The sequence below is a fragment of the Littorina saxatilis genome, linkage group LG3 (genome assembly GCF_037325665.1).
Source record: "Littorina saxatilis isolate snail1 linkage group LG3, US_GU_Lsax_2.0, whole genome shotgun sequence".
NCBI lineage: Eukaryota > Metazoa > Mollusca > Gastropoda > Littorinimorpha > Littorinidae > Littorina > Littorina saxatilis.
In genome coordinates, this window is record NC_090247.1 from 9323333 (window position 1) to 9347830 (window position 24498).

The 24498-nt window shown below is 41.5% G+C and overlaps 2 protein-coding genes and 1 long non-coding RNA gene across 4 annotated transcripts in view; 2 read left to right on the forward strand and 1 right to left on the reverse strand.

Moving 5' to 3' along the window:
* The window catches only part of LOC138961091 (ATP-binding cassette sub-family G member 8-like), a 31652-nt gene extending 19543 nt beyond the window's left edge, over nt 1-12109 (forward strand). Inside the window, exons 7-9 of the mRNA XM_070332687.1 lie at nt 3654-3853; nt 5273-5349; nt 10497-12109. Of these exons, the coding sequence (XP_070188788.1) occupies nt 3654-3853; nt 5273-5349; nt 10497-10655 (436 nt within the window). The 3' untranslated portion in view covers nt 10656-12109. The remainder of the gene's footprint in view (nt 1-3653; nt 3854-5272; nt 5350-10496) is intronic.
* The window catches only part of LOC138961555 (transmembrane channel-like protein 7), a 96390-nt gene that overhangs the window by 33204 nt on the left and 38688 nt on the right, over nt 1-24498 (forward strand). The window contains exon 1 of one of the 2 annotated variants that reach the window (XM_070333211.1): nt 22730-22946. The exons of the other annotated variant lie outside the window; for it this stretch is intronic. The gene's annotated coding sequence lies outside the window, so the exon portion shown is untranslated. Of the gene's footprint in view, nt 1-22729; nt 22947-24498 lie in introns of those variants that run through there. 2 annotated transcript variants of the gene reach the window in all.
* On the reverse strand, nt 19040-22484 carry LOC138961554 (uncharacterized). The gene is made up of 4 exons (XR_011454222.1): nt 22054-22484; nt 21449-21564; nt 20416-20476; nt 19040-19240 (listed from the first exon to the last, which is right to left on the reverse strand). It is a non-coding gene; the product is annotated as an uncharacterized lncRNA (long non-coding RNA).

The following is a 24498-nucleotide window of genomic DNA, read 5'->3' on the forward strand; positions in this document are numbered from 1 at the left end:
CGCGAGTCAAGGTTTGCTTCCTTGCCGCAAAAAAGGCAACATTTAGCAAAGTCAAAATATTCTTTCTGTGAGCGCAAATTCTGTGCTAGATTTGATAAAGCGTTCTCTTTTTCTGCTTTCTTCTTCAAAACGCTCTGAATGTTACGTGCATTCGTGTAATTGCGACGACAAACCTCGTGCACTGCTTCACCTTCTGATAGACAAACGGCATCACCACGTTCCAGACTAGCCTTGTTTATGGTATCTCTTCCTCTGTCTGTTGGCACAACAGTCTTCTCTCCAAGGTTGAGCGGATCACCACACAAAACACACAGCGCCATGGTTTGTAATTGGAACAAAAGCTGCAAAATAAATTAAACTGAGTATGAGTCATTCTGTTTTATATCACTTTAGACATTTAATCTGGCAGGGAATCACACACACACACACACACACACACACACACACACACTCACACATACACGCACGCACACACACACACACACACACGCACACACAAACGCACACGCACAGACTCGCACGCCCAGTTCTCAACAAGGCAACGTTAGAATATACATGTAGCTAAATTACCTCATTGTTTGATCATGAGAAGTACAATAATGTCTTTTTTCCGGTGAATCTATTTTATACACAACACTGTCTCAGCAGCTTTAGATCTGTTTCGCGAGCCATACTTGTGACCTAAAAAACATTAGCGCCGGCGTGAAGGTGAAGGTCGGCTGAAACAATTCGGTCCTATCAGTTTACAGTAAAATACAGATATTTAGCTACTGCTGATTATCATCCTCTTGCGCATTCCAAGAAAAGTAGTCAACTAGATCATTTTCATAAAGAAAAAGACAAAAAAAGGAATTATAATTTATAAACATATATTCGAGCGAACACTGCAGCGTATTACAGACTGTCAAAGCATCGTCTGCTGCAGTATCAAATCGATCGCTTCCAATCGCTTCCGATCGTTTATTTGTCCTATAACAAAGTAAAACCTCGGAAATATTCATTGATATTGCAAGTTTTTAGTGGCAACTTTTTAATTCAAACTATAAATCGCACAAAAAAGACGAAATACTTTACTTACCAAAGATTTGTTGACGTGCAGAGTTCTGCTTCAAATGCTCGCGCAAAACGAAGTTGTAGTTGTCTCCCATGGTAAACAAATCACCCAAGCTATGGCTGGCCAGTGAGGGCACATTAAATTCTACTGTTTTTCAACTTGAAAATTCTCCATTATGCAGAGGTGTACATAGGTATAACATGATGCAATTGTTAGATCTACATTCACTTTACCATTTCCATTCGATATCATTTCTGTAACCATTTTTTTTACCCCTTTTGCCCCGTTCCCCAGGTTATAAATTAAGTGACGCAATTTCACTTGAGTCGTCAGAACTTTGACAATTACATTTTGAAGTGAGTTGGTCGGCATTGCAAACGAGGGTGGGTGGTGCCTTGCCGGTCTTCAAAGCGCCCACCAACAACACTGGCTTTTCCATATTTTTTATGATCCAAACAAAATGATCAAACCGCGATTATACAAGTCTCAAGCTACTGATCATAAAAAGTAATATAATTATCATTTGAAATGCCAACCATTTAACTTGTATACCTCTAAGAGATGACGTCATTGTGCTACTACGTCATAAATAACGAGGTTTTAAAATACGTCACTTTTGGGTTGTGCTTCAAAACGGGGTCTTTTGTCAAGCGCCATGAAAATCTTCACTTTTTTGAAAGAGTGTAGCTGGATGGTGGTACAAAGAAAGTTGCTACAAAGCTGGGTACGTTACATGAATCAAAGCTGTTCCATATTCTACAATCTGACAAAAGAAAAGGGAAATCGAAACTGGGGAAAAGGGGAATAACTCTGACAAGCCAAAAAAACTTCCGAAGAGCGCTTCAAACGAGAATAATGTAGCTGCTGTGTCAAAATTTAAGAACTAAGATGAAAAAGTGTACATGCGAGTATAAAGTGCAAAACTTAAACTTTCATATGGAACAGTCCAGAGAATTCTACTCAATGATCTTCCGCTTCAAAAGCTGGCCGCAAAATGGGTGCCTCATAAGTTTACAGGGGAACGGAAGGAGCATCAGGGTCCTCTTGCACGCGATCGGCTCAACCGTTATGAACCCAGTAGACCCAAATTTGTTGTTACTGTAGTCACTGATTATGAGACTTTGGTTTCCTTCTACTTTAGTGCCAGAGAACACAGAAACAAAGCGTGTCTAGACCAAAATGACGAGATGCATCACATTTGTAAGCGAGGTTTTCAAAGCAGAAACAGGGCTATTCGCTGTATTTTTCGACCACGAAGGTCCCGTTGCTGTCGATATTCTGTCTACTAACAGCACTGTCATTGTCACGTACTATGCAGAAACCTTTTTACCCAAACTTACTTACGAGTTTAGCAGTCAGCGACCAAACTGCAAAACCCAGACTGCCCTTCTCCTTCATGAAAATGTCAGTCTCCACAAAAGAAGGGCCGTAACTCCATTCCTAAAAGACCAAATGATCCCATTTTTGCCTCACACATTCTTCAGACCTGATTACATCCCTTGTGATTTCTGGTTATACCCTCTTTGAAAATCAGACTTTTAGCCAACAAGTTTCACCTCAGGAATCCGTCAAATCAGAGCTCAAAAGCAATCCCAAATAAGGTCACCTTAAGGCCTCTTCTGATTGGCTTAGGCACTTGTGACTTTGCATCGATGTTGGAGGCGAGTAGTTCTAATGACAGCTGTATTTTGGGCCAGATACGCCGAACAGTCTCTGTGAAAATCACATTTGATCATTTTGTTTGGATCATACCTCGTATCTGACAGCATTTGAAGTGTCATTCTTTAGAATAACACAGTGTGTCAACTGATTCCGTTCGTACGCCGGATGTTTCCGTTCGTACGCCGAATGTTTCCGTTCATACAGCCTCATTTCCGGCACTTGCTTGAGGAAAAACGTGGCGGTAAGTCGTGTGGGCAGCGCGCTTTTGTGATATAGCAAGAATTATAGGTAGCTAATTGGTTTGGCTATGTGTACAATATACCAAGGCGCTAGTAAACCTCATGATAACACACGCGGGCCAATAGTGGCAGAATTGCCTAATTTTTCAACATTTTCTTGTTTTTCTCGCTCTGTTATCAAAACTGACCCCTGATTTGCACATGAGCACCAAAACCATAGCCTGTTACGACATTTCGCTTGAACAGAAGTTTATAAAATAGAAACCCTTTTTTTTTTTAAACATGCAGACTCCGTTCGTACGCCATGATTCCGTTCGTACAAAAGTACCTGTTTTCGTTCTTACAAAAAGCGTTTGCGTTCGTACATATACAAAATATTAGTAGATCGTGATGGGCATGGTCAGATCCTAGACTGACCGCACACCGAGCAGTGGTCAATATAGGATCTGACCATGCCCATCACGATCTACTTAACTTTTTTGCTGCTCTTGGAGAATCTAAAATATTAATAAAACAGTGGAACTCCCCTTTGAAAACCGAAACAAATAAGAAAATAATGTCTTAAAGAGGGGAATTCATGAAATGAAGGTACATTTACAGACGTTTAAAACAGACAATCTGAAAAAAACAGGGTCTTAAAATAGGCGAAAGTTTTAAATCGGGGGCCTTAGATCGGCGTGTCATTTTCTCTCTTTGAGGAGGTGGATGCGGTCTATTCTGGAGGACTGGCCACTGCTGGGCGTGCGGTCCATCCAGGCTCTGGCGATGTCCATCATGCTGGGGGTAGTTTACTGGCAGCTACAGCCCAACCAGAGTTCTCTGCGCGACCACTTCGGCGTCCTCTACATGATCTCCGTCATGTACCCCTACCTCATCGTTGTTGACATCATTGAGACGTGTAGGTTGATAGAGAGATTGGGTGGTTGGTTATTGGATTTTGTATGGTATTTTTGGTTAAGAGAGAGAGAGGGAGAGAGAGAGAGAGTTTTATGAGTGCTTGTGCATGCAGTGTGAAGTGCTTCAAGAAACCATAAACCCCACCCCCTCCCCCGAAAAAAAGAGAAATACAGGAAAGATGCGATTCGAACCCGAGAGTGCAAACTCCGAATACAGAGTCTGTACCACGGTACCAACGAGCAAAGGATACATACTGTTGAATTTTGGCTTACGTTAAATTATGTTCCACGTGCGCTCCATTGCAGACATCTTGGGCACTTTTGCCGAGGTAAAATGAAAAGATGTAACCCAGGAACCTTAGTTTGGACCCCAGGTACGCGCAGGGACTATCCGTCCTGGGAATAATAGTCCGCTTAACCTTTACACTGGTGCAATTCTGTAACACATGTTACATAGCCATTGGTGAATTAACAGAGAGAAAAATAAAGAAAAACGGTCATATAGGTTTTCACATCCATGGGAGGTAATCGGAACCGACCAAACAGACTGAGCCAGTAGCGCGACATATGTCGTGACAACCAGGAGACAGTATACGTAAAGTAGCGCGACATATGTCGCGACAACCAGCCTAAGGGTTAAAATCTAGGAAATGTTATCAGTGCAAGGACAGAATGGAAGTTTGTAGACTCCCATTCATTGGGAAGTTGATCACTAGGACTCTTTTTCCTGGATCACAAAATGTTCTTGTACACCGGAAAATTGTCTCTGTGTTGTGTATACTTAGGTCGGACGTTGTTATATTAAGGGTGTTAAAATGACATTCGCAATGAAAATGCAACCATATGTTATCAGCTGTTGTCTTTCGAAAATAGTATAACAAAGTTGCATGCAGGTTGCTCGGGACATGTGAAGGTGGGCTGTTATGATGATATTAGATGGCATTATTATATTACTTAAACGTTATTTTATTTCGGAGTCGACTTGCAAAACCGATAAAATGTAAGTGTTGGGTTGGGGCTAGGTAACTTTCCAATTGTATAAAGCGTACCAAAGGAAAATGAACACAACTAACGTGACCTCAGGCAAAACACCTTGTCGGCTATCACTCGGGGCAAGTGATCCGGCATTGCCGAGACAAATCGTACATTTCGATGTGTATATTTTTGAAAGAAATGGGGTCATATCGAGCGGACACTGCATAACAAACATATCGGAGTCAGTTATTCGCTGCGAGTGTTGGTTTTAACTGGTCGACCACATGTTTCCCGTAAGGTGCGCAACTCTTATACAACGCTTGTAAATCCCGAGAGTTATTTCCGGAAAACGTCTATCGAGAGATGAAATAGCAGGACCAACGCTTTAAAAGTGATGTTTGCCCTTATATTGAAAATAAGTTCCTATTTCCACTGGTATTCTACAGGTCACAAAGAAAGAAAACTCCTGTACTTCGAAACTCAAGATCATCTCTACAGCATTGAGGCATATTACTTCGCCAAGGTAATATACGTTTAATTTAAATATGTTTAATGTATAAATGTATATATTGTAGTTTAACGTCTGTCTCAACTGGTATTGAATAACTTTAATTAAAGTTAATTTTCTGTCCGGTACACCTGGAAAAAACTTCTGAAAAGCTGATTTTATAAACTGCACAAATATTAGTATATTGGGATTTAAAACAAAAGAATGACTGCTCTGACGTCGTGAATCAGGTGGTTTCCTTTTCATTCAGTAGGTATTGACACCGTGAATAAAAGTCTGCACAGTATTCCCCCGAACACCTTTGGTGATCATAATCCTCCTTCGAGAAGATCACCTTCACGGGCTTATGTGTTTCACGTTAAGGGAAGCTATATCATATATATCTATATCATGTGAACCATCTTGTACACCACCACAGACCAGACCATGGGACATTTTGACTGTGACCAGCTCTCTTACATATGGGCTGTAGTTCAATCCCTTTATGCAAGGGCCAAAAACATTTCGACCATCCCTTTTACATATGGGCTGTAGTTCAATCCCTTTATGCAAGGGCCAAAAACATTTTGACCATCCCTTTTACATATGGGCTGTAGTTCAATCCCTTTATGCAAGGGCCAAAAACATTTCGACCATCCCTTTTACATATGGGCTGTAGTTCAATCCCTTTATGCAAGGGCCAAAAACATTTCGACCATCCCTTTTACATATGGGCTGTAGTTCAATCCCTTTCTGCAAGGGCCAACAACATCTCGACCAGCCCTCTATCATTTTGGCTGTAGTTCAATCCCTTTAGGCCGGAGTGAGAAACTTTTTGACACGCCTGGGGTGTAGTGCAATCCCTTTATGCATAGGCGACACACTTTTTGTTGACAACTGCGAAGAACACATAATAAAACACGCAATAAAAGTGCATGCTGAAAACCTGTTTCGATATTGTGCAAGAACATATGGTCCGGGAACGTAACCAAACTTTGTGAGAGAGCTGCGACAGTAGGGATAATAAGACTGGTCAGCCTCTTTAATAGACGAGTAACAAACAGGGCTCCCAGGCCGATTTTAATGCACAGTCGGTACTCCCAGGCAATTTTGGATTAATTTGACAGACAAATGCATATAGTCTCTGAAACAACCTTTCTTAGTACCCAAAAGTGGCAGCAGCTATACGCAATTTTAAGGCAAAGTACCCCAGTTATTTTGATAAACATACAATACACGGAGCAATCGGTACTCCCTCGAAAAAGTTGTGCCATGTGAAAGACATATGAATATACTTTCTAAATTGTTTTGTCGTGGACCATAGCGGTAGCAGCGTCAATTCACAATTCGAAGGCAAAACATCCCAACTACACTGAGCACAAAAAAGAGAGGATATTTCTTCAGTGCTATAGATTGCGCAAAACTCATCAGTCATAGTAGTTTGTGTCTCTTTTGAAACGGACACAACTTTTGATCCCGAGGAAGAATTGCTTTTGAAACTTAAGACACCTATAGGACTACAACCACTTGCTAAGCATGTACAATTTCAATGATCGATGTTGCATGTGTCTCAGTGACGTTACCAACGTTCAAAAAGTGTTAACAGAAAACCGTTACAACGTCTATTCTCAGGTTCTGTTTCTGTCCCCATACGACACGCATAGAGAAGAGAGTATTTGTCAGCGTCCTGTGTAATTTGAAGAAACTGCTTCGTGTAGTTTTAGATTTATTGCATATCAACTGCAGCTACCCAGGACAAACATTCTCAAAAACCAGGATTTCTTGTCGTGTTCACCCTTGACCTTGTGGGCGCTCTCTTTCACACGTCAGATCAGCCTGACTGCGCGGCAGTTTTAAACTCAATAGGTAAGCCCTGTTAGCTAAGACTCCAACGAAACTCACTGGTGTAAAACATGTGAATTATTGATTAGTTTTATTCGCGTTTGTGACGGTTTAATGAGAATTATGCTGTCAAAACCCCTCATTTTTGTGAGTAGGGATTAACAGGGACCTGTGACGTCATACTTTCTAACATATATAGGGCTCAAATCCTTTAAACCAAATTTTGAGCAGAAGAAAGGCAATTCGTCATATTCCCATATATATCTGGCCTGAACACTGCTGTTTAACATGAGATGTGTAGCACTGAAGAAATATCCTCTCTTTGTTGTGCTCAGTGTCGTTGGGATGTTTTGCCTTCGAATTGTGAATTTGACGCTGCTACTGCTGAGTTCCATGTATATGCATATGTCTTCCATGTCATTCAACTTTTTCGCGGGAGTACTGTATTGTAGGCAGTAAGTCTCACCGACTACTATACAGTGCTTATTCTAGACTTTACACCTCGCTTACCTGTAGCTTCGACGTCACGTGTGACGTCATCGTTGCAGGTGCAATATTCAAACAATATTCCGCGAGCTCAACCTACATTCAGTATCTACATGGCATAAATTGTTTTTCTTTTTTCTATGTAAATCATGTTAACCAGAGAGTTTTGTATAACACACTAAATTTAGTTTTTCCTTCAGTGAAACGTAAAACCGCCAAAAACGGTATGCACCCGATTTTTTTAGTGAAAGTTAAATAAATATGGCGCACATTGTCAATCACAGATATATGTACATTCTATCTTCTTACAGTGATGTTCCTAGGACTGGAGGGCAACAGGACAAAATGTCCTGAATCAAAAAACTAATAGGACATCATGTCCTGACTACAAAAAAACAATAGGACATTCAGATCAAGCGAACCAATCATGGCACCTAACCTTTTTAGATGACTGAGAATATTTGAATAAAGGCAAATAAAAACTGAACAGTTCCAAATTTATTTTAATATTTTAAATGCAACAGTGTTCAGAAGGGTTACTTTCACACACACACAGACACATGCTTTAGAATGGCATAAGTGATCTTTGGCACACACACACACACACACACACACACACACACACACACTATGCTCCAGAATTAATGTCACAAGTGACAAGTGATCTTTCACACACTTCAGAATGTCACACGTGATCATTTTCAGTGAGCTTGAACAGCTTTCTATCCTTCTTTAACTTCCATCTGCAAAAATGTCAAAAAGGTATTGATCATCCCTCTCCTTCTCCCCCTCTATCTTCTGCTTCAGCAACATATTCTGTGTCTCAGTGAGCAGGCGGTTTCTCTTCGCGGTCAAGATATTGTTCTGGGCACTGAAGCCTCTTTCCACATCAGCTGTATGGACTGGCAAGACGAGTGCAATTTCCGCAAGCTTCATGAGGTGTGGGAAGGCAGCTCTGTGGAACTTAGCAACTTAGCAATCAGCTGCCACAGAGAAACAAAACTGTCCCTGGGGTATCCCTGAGATATGACAGTTTTCTTCTTTCTTCAGCGTTCGACGAAGGATATGACAGTTTGTTTGAGCTCTCGGAACTCTGCCCTGCACACACGCAAACCTTTTTTCGGCGGCATCTTTGCAGAAATGTGGCGGCGGAAGTAAAGTGTCGCTGTCAAAAGTAGCGAGAGTTGTGGCTCTTGTAATATTGTTCGGTCGAGAGTTGCGTCCCTTGTGTTATTGTTTGACCGAGAGTGAAAATTGAAGTTCAAGTAGGCCCCGATTCGAACTCGTTTTAACGGGGTTTGATACTTCAGTTTGTACATATTCTTCTTGCAGTGACCGCTCTAGACGTAATACTATCGGACAATGACCGCTGACTTCGCGATCGGATCGGACATTTGACGGGACAGAGGTGTTTGCAATCGGTCATTTTACAACCTAAATCGGTCTATGACCGATGACCGACGCCTCGGAACATCACTCTTACTTTATATTGACGGGCATTTTGGAGGTTCAAATGCAACTCTTATGAAAACAAGCACTGCCTGAAAATGTAAGGATATGCAATTAAAGGCGTTATTTGTCTGAATGAGACTCATCACACAGTTATCGTCTGGCGCATACATTTCTTCACTGGTATCGTTATAACTTTTGCACCTACGCTTAGATTAGGCATTTTCCTATGTATTAACGTACATGTTAGGTCCATTACACTCCACCCTTACCTGTCATAATGCCTCTCAAAAGGCTTTAATGACATAACTTTGACTTACACAATTAGGGGGTGTACTTCGAAAATGTGCTCACACACTAAAATTAAGTGTTTATGAGCTATCTCATCAGAGGTACCTGCAACTAAAAGCCCGATAAATGCACTTTTCTCTGTTATGTAATTGATTAAATTGTGGACGGGCGCTATGGCGGGGTGGTAAGACGTCGGCCTCTTAATCGGAAGGTCGAGGGTTCGAATCCCGGCCGCGGCCGCCTGGTGGAGATTGTTCCGATCTCCCAGGTCAACTTATGTGCAGACCTGCTTGTGGCTTATCCCCCTTCGTGTGTACACGCAAGCACAAGACCAAGTGCGCACGGAAACGATCCTGTAATCCATGTCAGAGTTCGGTGGGTTATAGAAACACGAAAATACCCAGCATGCTTTCTCCGAAAGCGGCGTATGGCTGCCTAAATGGCGGGGTAAAAACGGTCATACACGTAAAAATCCACTCGTGCAAAAACACGAGTGTACGTGGGAGTTTCAGCCCACAAACGGAGAAGAAGAAGATTAAATTGTGGCTTACAAAACGTCTTTGAGAAGATTAGACATTATCCAGAAAAGTGAAAATGACGTGACGCAACACAATTTCTGTAAATGCAAGGCCTCCTGGTGCTCTATGTGTTGCACTCAAACAATCTTTTCACTTGCTGTTTAACACCTTCCAATTACTTGATAGTTCACTCAGAAATATCTACTCTGCTGCCTGCGGTTAAGCTGATATTGCCGTTTTTTTCAACAAAGTGTTTTTTCATGTTATGCATTTTTCAAAATAACTGGGCTACTTTGCCTTAAAATTGCGTATAGCTGCTGCCACTTGTGGGTACTAAGAAAGGTTGTTTCGGAGACTATATGTATTTTTCTGTCAAATGTAACCAAATTTTCCCGGGAGTACCTCATGTGCATTAAACTCCTTAACTTAAGCGCCTTTTTCCGATTTGGTTCCTCGTCTATAAGCAGCGAATTCGTTTATCAGTAAACCTTACTTTTCATGATCAAGGGACATTACTACATGGCAGACTATTGACAGAGAGAGTTAAAACTGGGGCACTATTTTCCATGTTGATGTTTTTATTTGGTTGTTGAACAGATTGCCAGTGATTTGCCCTTCCATTTCTACTTCATCGTGCTGTACGTCATTCCTGTATACTTCATGGCGGGGATGCCGGCAGACGTAGCTGTCTTTTTCCAGGTATGTTTTTTCACACACACACACACACACACACACGGTTATTCACGGAACATTTAATCATTGACAAAACAAAATATTAACTAAGCTTCGGCCTGCCCCTTATGATGAATAGTAAACCTTGGAACCGTAAAACCTAGTGTTCTCTGAAGTAGAGAGACAGAAAAATAATGAGAAACTGAACAGAAATGAGTACTTGGCTCATTCAACTTCAAGATCAAAAACACAAAATTAAAAAAAAAACTGGAAAAAAGAAACGCGAATGCCACTGATGGCAGGAGAAGTACTTATTACAGTGCAGCATGTAACAGGAACAACTTGATTTAAAGAGAAACCTACACATAACTGATGCCATAAAGATGCTGTGATATTAAGGCCAAAAAAAAATAGGTCTGTTTACGGTAACCCGACCGACCCTAGTTTTTAGGCCCGACCCTAATCTTTTTTTTGGATCGTCTGAAAAAAAAAACCGCATCCAAAATAGAGCTGTTTGCGCTCAAACAGCAGACGACAGAAGGGAGGTAAGCTCAAAGTACTGTTTATAGTTATGTTGGGCAAAAACAGGGATTGATGAGAAGAAATGAACTGTGAAACATCACAGAGAGGGGAGAAAAAAAAAATGGAAAAAATGGAAGAAAAAAAAGAAAAAAAAAAGCCGACCTACCGACCCTATTTTTTCACCCAATGTTACCGTAAACAGACCTTTTTTTTTTTTGGCCTAATGGTGGACTGACGACAAACGAACCACAACAAGGGAAGTGATACAGCAATATACATGGCTGGACAGTTTATTCCCCCTAGACCCCTCACTCGCAGTCATTTCACTTTTCAGTCAGGTTTTCCGTCCACAACATTCTTGTCAGATTGCTCTCATGAAACTTTGTGTCACATGGCTGTCGGCTATCAATCGTTCCGAAGTAGTGAGTGCAGTTTTTCTGGACTTTAAGAAGGCTTTTGATTTAGTTAATCATTCCACCTTGTTACAAAAGTTATGACTATATCTATTCTAGGAAATTCTCCATCCATAACTTTCTTTCAGTCATATCATTTACGGAATTCTCCATCAATAACTTCTTTTTCAGTCATATCTTTTACAGAATTCTCCGTCAATAACTTCTTTTTCAGTCATATCTTCTCAATGACAGACGTTCCTTAAGGCTCACTTCTCCACTCTATTTACATTAACGTCCTGCCTTTGCAAATATTTGATCTGATGACGCGTAAATATACACATCTGGTCACACTATTTCATCTGTTTAAACCTTGCTGATGTAAGACAAACACCATGTTAAATTCACACAGACAAGAACAAAAGTATGATGATCGCCACACGACACAAACATCAACTTGCACATTTAATTCTTATGTTCCGGCAATTTCCGTAAGCGTTCGGGGCGCCATTTTGAAACTGCTGCGAAGAAGCATGGCGAGTACCAGTACTGGCAGTAGGCTTACTGTAAACAAAACGAAACGCGGAGCGTGTTACTGTTGTGTTATGTATGTGTGTGTGTGTGTGTGTGTGAGCCTGTGTGTGTGAGCCTGTGTGTGTGTGCGTGCGTGCGTGCGTGCGTATGTAAATGTGTGTGTGTCTGTAAGAAAGAGAGATAGAGAGAGGGAGAGAGAGTGTGTGTGCATGACGGTTTATGTGCATGTTTGTGTGTGTATGAGTGTGTATGTGTGTTTGTTTGTAAAGGTGTGTATGTCCGTCTGTCTGTGTGCGTATGAGTGTGTGTTTTGTGTGTATGAGATTTTTGTGAGTCACTGTGTGTGTGTGTGTGTGTGTGTGTGTGCACGGTGTGTGTGTGTGTGTGTGTGTGTGAGCCTGTGTGTGCGTGCATGCGGCGTGCGTATGTAAATGTGTGTGTGTGTGTGTGTGTGTGTGTGTTTGTAAGAGAGAGAGAGAGAGAGAGAGATAGACAGAGAGAGAGAGAGAGAGAGAGAGTGGGTAAGTCAGTGTATGTGTGTGTGTATGTGTGTTTGTTTGTGTATGTCCGTCTGTCTATGTGCGTATGGGTGTGTGTTTTGTGTGTATGAAGTTTGTGTGAGAGAGTGAGTGAGTGCGTGTGAGTGAGTGTGTGTGTGCACAGTGTGTGTGTGTGTGTGTGTGTGTGTGTGTGTGTGCGTGTGTGACTGACTTGGGGTGTGTATGTTTGAGAGACAGAGCTTGAGAGAGAGAGAGAGAACTGTGAAGCCATCGGCCCGTACACAGATTGTGGTGGGGGGGGGGGGGGGGGGATCGAAACGATTGCGATATGTACATTGGATAATATCATGGATAACCATGTTATTTCTTCAGTCCAACACTTGGTCTGTTTACAGTTTGTATTTCCGCCGTTGTTATCACGCGCGAATCGAATGCGACTTGGTAAACAGTCTTAGTGTCTGTATGCCCATCAAGTCGCAGAGTTTGTACATAACACGTCTTCCACATGCGTTCAGAAGTCAGCGGCAAGTGCAATGCGGCACTAACGGGCCTGCATTCCCGGTCAGGAGTCACGGGCGACAGCGTCAGGGTTGTCACTCTGGCCTACTTGTTTGATTACTTGACAACAGGCACAAATATGATCCTTACACAACTTTGGCTTGCGTGCAAGGCGTCCAGTCCGAGGAACAACCCTGACTGCAAATCACCGAGCAGCTCGCCGAGCCTGGTGCACTCAACATGTGAGGTGGCAACGTCAGCAGTGGGCTCAGGTGTTGTTTACAGATGAGTCCCGCTTTTGCTTGGAACCTGCTGATGGTGGCATCCGAGTGTGAAGGCGTCGCGGAGAGCGCTTCGCAGAAGGCGCTGTTCTGGAACGACAGCGTTTTGGCGGAGGCTCTGTGATGGTCTGGGGAGGGATCAGCACACGTCAAAGGACACCTCTGTACCATGTAGTGGGCAACTTGACCGTTGTCCGCTACCAGAATGAGATCCTGCAACCCCTGGTCATTCCAGCCCTCCAAGCGATCGGCCCTCGTGCGATTCTTCAGGATGACAACGCACCTCCCCATCGCTCTGCAGCTGTAAACACCTTCATCCAGCAGGCCAGGGTCAACAGGATGATGTGGCCAGCCAACAGCTCGGACCTGAACCCCATAGAGCACATGTGGGACGAGCTTTGTTGTCGGGTACAGCAACATCACCCTCCTCCTGCCAATCTGGGTCAACTGCTGCAATGGCTCCAGCAGGAGTGGAATGGAGTTCCCAGAGCATACATATGCAGCCTGATCCACTCCATGCGCCAACGATGTGTTGAATGCCTGGCACACAACGGAGGGCACACGCGTTATTGACACTGATTCACATTGTTGTGAATTCCATTTTCGAGGGTTGTCACGTTTGACACACTCTAGCTAAATTGTCGCTGCCGCGTTCGATCTTTGCTTTGTTTGTCATTACGCCTTGGTTGTTCAATTATATAATTTTTTAAAAAAAGAAAGAATTCGGTCTTGTCTGTTATGTGTGGCGTGCTTGTAAAAAAAGTTATCCTTAACTTTTTTTGAAGAGTGTAGAAGGAATTCGACCGGAAGATTATCTTGGGCGTTGGGTGTTTGTCGCTTACGACAAGATGGCATATCCCGGTCTAGTGGTAGACGTTGACAATGGAGAATACCTGGTGGACTGCTTGCACCAACTTGGAAAGGACACTTGTTTCTTTTCACCAAGAATGAAGGACACACTATGGTACCCCCATGAAGATATTCTGGCTGTCATCTCTGAGCCAGTTAAAAAAGATGGCTTCTCTGATCATTACACTGTAGATCTATTTGTATGGAATCATGTGCAAGAGAAGCTTTTCCGGAGACACACCCCGTTGCAGTATGATGTGTTCACTCAACCTAGAGCTCGCTATCATAACAGACATTAAGTTCAAAGACGGTTACCTTTACACTTTTTCAGTCGTTCCTCTTGACTCGTTCAGTTTTATAAAAATGCCATGTGGAAAGGCATTCCAATTCTGGTTTTTGTTTGCTTAGTTTAATACCCAATTTTAAAAAAATGTAATTTTCAAACTTGCTTCCTTTTGTATGTGCAATTGTCTATCGTGTCACGAGCGTGTCCATCGTGTCACGAGCGTGTCCATCGTGTCACACTGCACACTAAGGCTTAATTTGCAAACCAAAGATGTTGTTTCATAATCAAGGGTTTTGGGTGCTTGTTGCCATCGTTTAGAGTTACTAGTAAAAAAAGGTTTCACATAAATGTGTGCATTTGTTTCAGTTTTATGTGTGTTGACGTGTGCTGTGATTTATTACTTTTTCTTTCTACTCTATCATTTTCTGTAATCAATGCACTTTCTTTAAAACAAAACCCACATATTTTGATTTATTCCATTGAAGGCTGATCTGTGTGTTGTGTAACTGAAAAGAAATGGACTGAGTGATTAAATTTATCATAAAAAAAATAATAAAACTTGTCCGTGACACGACGGACATTTTCACATGTGTACATTTTTTCACATTTTTATATTTCTTCACATAGTTTTGTAAAAGTGGCAAGAAGCGACCTATGGAATACGCAATGTGTATAGTTGAACATAAAATTATTGCTGATTCCTTTGGTGAAGATTATTCCCCCCCGATTTTTTTTTTCATTTTTGCCCCAAAATTGAAAACCCCTCATCTCTGGTCAACCACAATGTTTCTCACAACATGGAGAGTTTCAGACGAAATGACAGCGCTCCTAACTTCGGCTGGGAATGTTGTCAAGTAGAGTTCTAGCCCGGCAACATGATCATCCCAGAACTGTAACAGTTGCACACTAGTGTCATTGTCTGAATCAGGGGCATCAAAAGCATCACAAAACTCGTCAATGTTCTCGTTTTCCGTTTCGTTCAAATGCTCATGTAAACTTTCAGTACATTCAGCGTCACTTTGGCCCTTTATTTTCTCCTCCTCCCTTTCCATCTTCTCCGGTGACTCGAAGCATCCCGGTGAGGGCATTTGCGAAAGGGATGGTGGGGGTGGGCTTTGGAAAAGACCTATGTCGCGGGATTCTTGGGTCGTGCCATTTGTGGTAATGTCATCTTCTTGCACAGTACCTTGATGGGGTTCAGTGTGAGGCGCAGATTCCTGTGCCTGTGGTTGTGCTGTTTGTTGTTGTCTCGATGCTGCACGGCGGGCGTCACGCCTGAGCTCACTCGGTGACTTTTTTTTCTGTATCGGGTCACACCACGCTGCACGGACTGGGTTTCAATGGCCGCTGCACTGTCACTGTTCCACCTTACAATGAGTGTTGGACATTCTCCTTGACCTTTGCTATGAATGTCCCAGGTGGAAAGATGACATTTTTCTGTTAGGGTTCGAAGCACAGACTTTAAAGCCACTGGTACACACATTTTAGACGATGTTGGCGTTCCACACACACACGTAAAAATGATGAAGTTTTGGGAGCTCGAAGTTGATGCTGCTCGCTGGTTGCCAGGGGCAGGTAACTCAGAGAGAGAGAGAGAGAGAGAGAGAGAGAGAGAGAGAATTGAATTGAATTGAATTGAACTTTATTTAACAAGGATTAAGATTTAAGGCTACGCCTTTTCTTACAATCTGTCCTTGGGACGCATAGACACACAATTATATAATTACAAAATTAAAAATTAAAAAGTTAAAAAGTTAACCAATAAAAAAAGGAGGTCGGAAAACTTCAGCACATGATAATAAAGATGACGATGATGATGATGACGATGACGATGATGATGATAATGATGATGATGATGATGAAGATGAAGATGAGGCATGAAGAGCATACATATGTGGTTATTCATAAAATCAAATGCATACTATGCAGGTAATTATAAATACAAGCTGGTAGCAATCGAACATGTAGCAATAGTACAACAAAAATATGTTCAGAATATACAATGCACAGCATATCTTTGACGTGCGAGAGAGAGAGAGAGAGAGAGAGAGAGAGAGAGAGAGAGAGAGAGAGAGAGAGAGAGAGAGAGAATTGAATTGAACTTTATTTAACAAGGATTATAAGATTTAAGGCTACGCCTTTTCTTACAATCTGTCCTTGGGACGCATAGACACACAATTATATAATTAAAAAATTAAAAATTAAAAAGTTAACCAACAAAAGGAGGTCGGAAAACGTGATACTAAAGATGACGATGATGATGATGATGACGATGATGATGATGATGAAGATGAGGCATGAAGAGCATACATATATCGGCACGGTTGGCCTAGTGGTAAGGCGTCCGCCCCGTGATCGGGAGGTCGTGGGTTCGAACCCCGGCCGGGTCATACCTAAGACTTTAAAATTGGCAATCTAGTGGCTGCTCCGCCTGGCGTCTGGCATTATGGGGTTAGTGCTAGGACTGGTTGGTCCGGTGTCAGAATAATGTGACTGGGTGAGACATGAAGCCTGTGCTGCGACTTCTGTCTTGTGTGTGGCGCACGTTATATGTCAAAGCAGCACCGCCCTGATATGGCCCTTCGTGGTCGGCGGGGCGTTAAGCAACAAAAAAAAAAAGAAAAAAAAAGAGCATACATATGTGGTTATTCATAAAATCAAATGCATACTAGGTAGCAATCGAACATGTAGCAATAGTGTAACAAAAATATGTTCAGAATATACAATGCACAGCATATCTTTGAGGTAATACTAAGTGTGGTAAGTCAAAGGGCGTTAAACTACTCAGACATTAAGTGGTTTTTAACACATTTTTAAAAACTTGTTAATGACTTTAAGTGCTTAAAGGATGATGGAAGTGAATTCCAAACTGAAGTACCCGAAAAAGCAAGACTGGTCTTATACAGGTCAATTCGTGGAATTGGTGGGATCAAGTTGACCGACCCATATCTGTGGGTAGCTTTATTAAATAATGATGTAATGTAAATCGGCACTTTACCGTAATACAATTTATGCATGAAAATGGCTTTGTTTAACTTGAGATGCTTTTCCAGTGGAAGAAAGTTAAGCATTTTTAATTTCATATCTGTTGAGGCATTATCCTTTACGATGAGTTTGGCCGAGCGACGATAGAGAGAGTCTAACTTTTTCAAGTGGACATCACTGCTGCCATCCCAGAGCGTCGAAACATAATTAATGTGAGGCATTACATGAGCATGGTGGAACATTTCCAGAGTCCTTCTGTCGGTATATTGCTTTAACTTGGATAGGAGAAAAACGTTCTTGGCTACTTTCTTGCAAATATGCTGTAATTGTGCCTGCCACTTGAATTCACAATCAAGAATTACCCCTAAAACGCGATGCTGTTGAACTTGTTCAATTGATTGCGTACCAATAGTAAGATTTAGTTTGAGTGGAGAAATCTGATGTTTTTGTCTGGTTGCAATTACCATACTTTTAGTTTTTATTGGATGGACAAGCATAGCATTAAGCGGGGCTCACACACAGGCGGAGCAAGCGGAGCAGGCTGCTCCGATCCTGCTCCGCTCTCCACCTGCCCTCTCACACACAAGCTCCGGTTTCGGAGCAGGCTGCTCCGATCCTGCTCCGGTAGGGGATTCCCCTATGATATGACGTAGTTTCTCCACTCGCGCAGTCTGATGGGAAATATTTTTACACGTGGATAAGAAGTGGCGGGAAAAAAACACCGTGATGTTTACCAAAGGAGACAAAAGTCTTGTCTTTTATCGCAATTACTGAACATATTTCTAAATGGACTCTGTATAAGTCAGTGTGTGTGCGTGTGTGCCAGTGCGTTTTAGAGCTTTTCAGACACAAACTATGTGAGTGTGGGGGTCGGGTGAAGAGAGAGGTGGACTAACAACTGTTGGGACATGTTTTAAGTTTTGGTTCTTTTTTGTTTTATCGAGTTATATCCGAAGCTTCAAAGATGTTGAATGTGTATAGTTACACTAGCTTCCATGGAATCCATTCTTTTTTTTTTAGATCTACTACTAACAATCTCTCTTGCAGACGGTTAGACTGTTGCTTTATGTTACGCGCAATATGGCTTTGATTTAGATTTAGTTTTTTTCATTTTGTGTGTGGTTTGATTTAGCTTCACTCTACTCAGAAGAAATGTTTTAAACATGATTAACAAAATATTACTTTATGGATGTTTGCAAATAGAAACGTACGTGTGTCAACAGCGCAACAAGTTTCTAAAGAGGACGATATAGAACGCTCATGGCCGGACCGTATCAGGTTGGGGGGGCCCCCAATTGTGTTCGGGGTTCATTAGTTGAGGGCGCTAGGGAGGTCTGGACGTTTTGAAATGTAGATGAGAATATGTGGAATCTAGCTGGCGCGTTCTCAGAATATTTGTCATGATTTATTGATTTTTATTTTATTTTCACCCTTGGAAAATACATGTTCAGGCCGGGGGGGGGGGGGGGGGGTGACAGGAACCCCCCCTGGATCCGTCCTTGACGCTAGACAAAAAAGTATCTGTGCTGTAGCTTTTTTTATGTTTTATCTCACCCTCATTTTTGAATGTTGTTTTCACACACACACACACACACACACACACACTTTTGATCCCATTCCATGTATTGCGAAGACTTTATTCAGGGTTTTAGCTAGTACTTAAACATCCAATTTCAAAGCACAAGTCTGAGCTGAGAATAGATATGCATAAATGTGTAAAATAATGGTGATTTGTGATCAAAACACTTCACAGGGAAGCTTGTTTATATGTCTTATGTATGTGTCTTCCATCGCCCTGGCAACATCAGAACTCCACACCAGCCTGCAAAAGTATAAACATAAAGGGTGACACAAATGAAACAAATGCAGCCCATAAAAATGCTTAATACTTCTTGACCTGTTGACCTAGTTAGTTAATATTTGGCGATTATTAACTATATCTTATGCATGACAAAGGTCAACACAGTGGCGAGTTCACAGGTCAAATGGAGGGGTAATTTGGAACACTTTTGAGTTTTGATCTAGCTGTAATCTTCTTTTTTCAGCACATTTTCAACCAAAAAAAAGGACTAAAACATTACGTCTCCAATGATTTAACAAGATCGTAAGATTTTGTTGATCTTGTCCGAGTGGATTTTGTGTATACAAGTGTTATCTGATAGTTACCTTATTGCTTCATGTGTCATTAACGGTGTAACTGGTTGTCTGAGGGATGCATTGACTAAGATCTCATATATGCTAGATGTCGAAAAACTACTCAAATTACCTGCCCTCGAAAGGGTGGTAACCAAGCTAAAAAAAAGACGCCATAGGAAATTAAGTAGCGTGGAAGGATGGGAGGGTATAAACTATGAGAATTGGGTAAGTATATTAATTATACGAACATTTATTATTGAAATTTTCATTTAAATTACATAGTTTATACCCTCCAAAACTAACACTCTTAAATTCTTTAATGCTTAAATCGGGTTAATTAGTGTACGGCTCCATATAAAACCCGAAACGGTTGAGTCTATCCCCGAATTCGGATCCTTTTTGGAAAGAGCCCAAAAGACAGACCATTTCACCTACAACATTGTAACTTTTGGTATTGGTCATACCTAAGCTGAAATTAATGTACAGCAAATATACAGTGCAAAATGCCGTTAACGGTCTTGCAGGCAACTCAGTTAGCTATCCTGCCTATGCAAATGACTCACGAAGTCTCGCACACAGATAAACAAATGAGGGAAGGGGCCTGTGTCGTCTTCAACCAATAAACACACACACACACACACACACACACACACACACACACACACACACACACACACACGCGCGCGCGTGCACTAAAGATGAATATTGCATATGCATAATGCAGAAGAAGACAACTTAATCTGATAATCTATAGATGTAGTGACTGGTGCAATATTTAACGAATTTAAAAGGACGACTCTGAAATGTATCATGTGAACCAACTTCTCAATAAACTAAATGAAGACCAGTTTAAAAAGTTACCTGTTTCATTTTGGAATGTTTTTGGTCCCATCACATCTCTGATGTACACTCCATAGACGCACTGTAGTAATAAAAAAAAACTGTTTAAGGAGAAAAAAGATTATGCAGGGAGGAAGAACAGTAAGAACAACAGAATCAGCAGCAACATTCACTAATCTTACTCCACATAACACATAACACTGAATCTCAGTGAAGAGTTAGTGATCCAAATATTTTAATTAAACAGAGAGACACAGAGAGATTGAGAAGGAGACAACAGCTATGTGCATGTGCGTGTGTGTTTGTGTGTGTGTGTGTGTGTGAGGGGAAATTTAGTCATTGAAAACTAATCACTTTCTACTCTTCAATATCAACAGTCATAGACATAAGATTAAGAGCCACTGGGAAAGTTGGACATGAACATGTATATGTTGCAGGTGAGGAGGGGGGGGGGGGGGGGGGCTGGAGGGTCTTTGTTGTTTGTAGATTATAACTTTAAAGCACAAATTCCTGTTTTGTAACACTGTAATGTATAAGTAGAAATGACTGTGGAATAACTTTCTTCTGTTATATCAGTATGATTATTTGCAAAGTTACCCGGATCATTGTGGCATCCTCTTAATCCTATCACGTCTGAGACTTTAGTAGACGTGCCTGTAGAGGGAAGGGATGGGGGAAGGGGGTGGAGGGTGGGCATAGAGAGTGTCGGTGTAATATGAAGGAGGGAGGGGAGAACCATTGGTAAATAAAACTCTTATAATATCAACAGTTCTGAAACTATTTGAGCACGAGTTTCCCATTACCACACAAAGGTGCAGATAGCAACAGATGTTACACCGAGAGTGGGGGGGGGGGGGGGGGGGGGCTTTTAGAGGGTTAGTTGTTGGACTGTAGTATCTGAATAGCAGTGCTATGGGGTGAGGGTGGTGCTGGGGCGGAGTATGTATCGTATGTAACTTGAATTGGATATTAATAAGCATGATCACTCAGACTAGAGCTAAAAACGGTGTTAATCTTCACAGACATTACATAATATGAATTCACAAGCACGTACCTTTTGTTTTGCCCTTGAGTTTGGTAGAAGGCAATATTGAGTGTCGAACACAAGTTGCATTGATCACTGACACTGCGTCACCCTGCGGTCAATCTCCTCTGATCTGCAGATTGCACCTGCACAAACCCAAACAATGTTATGATCGCAAAAAGCCTGCATAGCCAATGGATCTAAGAACACAAACACTCGATGGATCTAATTAGAGAGTCTGCAAACGAGTCATTTTACGTTGGAAATTCAATGACAATCTGTCAGTCAATGAAGCAGATAGATCTGTCCCTGCGATTGTTTTTGCAAGCAGATACATGTTTGAACTTCACTTATCCCGTTATCATTCAACAAATTGATATCTTGCATGATGAATTTTGTGCCGAGGAGCTGAACAAACAATCAAAATCAAGCAAGTGGTACATTCAGAAGACAAACTTCAGTCGCAAAAACAAACTAACGAGAAAGAACCTAGCTTAATTACTGCTGTATTGATTTCGGCCAAACCAACGCATTTGCATACCGAAGTCATTCCTCCTTTGATTCCAATCATTGTACATGATCTTAATGCAAAAATATATACGAAAACGAGCTGATCGAAATGAGTAACATTGCACCTGCATTGACTGTACTGCAAAAGCGAAGGTCGTCTGCGACTGGAGATTTCGAAGTTGAACAGCAGCGTTTCTTCACACTCAGCTGTTGGCTTCCTCGGAAAAGTGAAAAGCGTGACTTGAAATCTAGCGGAAACCACATTCTATATTTCCGTTTCGGTATTCTTGTGTAAAATCCATGAAAAAGTTCTTTCGAAAAAGGCGGCCGTCGTTATTTGGGATGCCACCTAGTGTCACACTACTATTTCCGGAGAAAGTGATGAGTGCGCTGATTGGCTGCACCGCTGCACCGGAGCCAAAAAATAGAAACGTGTCCTATTCCTTGCTCCGCACCGCACACACAACTTTCTCCACTCCTGCAACGGAAGTAGCGTCATCTCTCCGCCTGGTGCAGCCTACTCCACCCTTGCTCCGCTTGCTCCACCTGTGTGTGAGCCCCGCTTCAGCAACGAATATTTTACTTTAGAAATGAGCTAAGGATATTGCATTGCGTAAAAAATGAGTTACCAAAGAACAAAACGATTTCATCCATTCAAACGTGGTGAAAGACGAGCAGTTTTTTTGCAAGCGCCTGTACCAATCGGATCAGTTGAGCGACACGAGCACGCTGGTCTTGCGTTAGCTTGTGCATAGCGTGTCCCCCCTCGGTGTCTTCGACCTTTTTGTTTGAGTTTACCCATTTTGGGGTGCTTCACAACAGACAATCGTCGCTCGGAAAATGATAATACCACAGACCCAAAATTTTCACTCGCCAAGTGGGCGATCATTATAAGACTTTCTACTCGCCCACACTCATTTCTGGTCGCTGTGGCGAGTGGGCGACCGATCTTGCTCATGCCTGCTTGATGTACAGATGTGTGGTGCCGTGTTACATGGTTAAAGCGGATCTGTTCAAAGTAAGATTCTTTTTTTCATACAAAGAAGAGGAATTCTCCGTTTTTAGCGTGTGTCTCTATAGTTGCTACAATAAAAGTCATAAAGTATGAAATTCACGTCAGGTTAAGCAATTAAACTCACCGACAGTTTGTACAGAAAGAAGAGCTACAGATGTAATGATTATTACAATAAAATGATACAGTGTGAAATTCAAGTGAATCGTTACATAATGGTTCTTCTTTCTGTTCTAGTGTCAGCCTTGTACTTTTGTCTACTTTGGTAATGTGCCTGAAGAATTACAACCCTAGGGTTGAAACGTTGCTATTATTTGTTTCGTATTCTTCGTTCACACGTGAGTTTTTTTTTATTCAGTTCTTTTATTGGTATTTGTGTAGAAGTACAACGGTGTGTTGCCTTTTTAAAGGGTTAAAAGAAATTAATATGTAAAGCGCTTGGAGAAAAACGTCACGTCAAGCGCTATATAAATCTCCCATAAATAAAAAATAAATAAATAAAATAAAACGGATCTGTTCAAAGTAAGATTCTTTTTCCATGCAAAGAAGAGCGATTCTCTGTTTTTAGCGTGTGTCTCTATCCAGGTTTCCCAATTGCTTCGTTTCCGGCCGATTTATGTGGAGCACGTGATGCGCACAAACAATATTGGCGGTCTAGAAGTGTCGTCTGCGCAATGATCGCGGCGGCTTTCTTGGCCGCCAAGGACAACCTCGCACGTTGTGAGACGTCATTCGTTGGACCTCAATAGTTGCTACAATAAAAGTCATAAAGTATGAAATTCACGTCAGGTTAAGCAATTAAACACACTGACAGTTTGTACCTCTGCTCAATTCTATACCATGGTGTGCTCTTCACAACATTTTGTAAAGCGAGTGACGGTATGCGCATGACCCGCCCTTGTTTGGGTTTTCAGCCTTCAATGGGACACGTTAAGCATAGCATTGAGACAGAAATTGTGGGTGTGCTAGGAGAATGGTGTTTCTTCCCTGTGATTTAATATTTCCTTTTTACATTTAGTCAAGTTTTGACTGAATGTTTTAACGTAGAGGGGGGAATCGAGACGAGGGTCGTGGTGTATGTGCGTGTGTGTCTGTTCAGCGCGGTAGCGGTTGCACCTGTGCTGCATTGAACGCTTTACTGTACCTCTGTTCGTTTTAAATTTCTGAGCGTGTTTTTAATCCAAACATATCATATATATATATATATATATGTTTTTGGAATCAGGATCCGACAAAGAATAAGATGGAAGTGTTTTTAAATTGATTTCGAAAATTTAATTTTGATCATAATTTGTATATTTTAAATTGGCAGAGCTTGTTTTTAATCCAAATATAACAAATTCATGTTTTTGGAATCAAAAAATTATGAAGAATAAGATGAACGTAAATTTAGATCGTTTTATTAAAAAACAATTACAATTTTCAGATTTTTAATGACCAAAGTCATTAATTAATGTTTAAGCCACCAAACTAAAATGCAATACCGAAGTCCGGCCTTCGTCGAAGATTGCTTGGCCAAAATTTCAATCAAAAATGAGGGTGTGACAGTGCCGCCTCA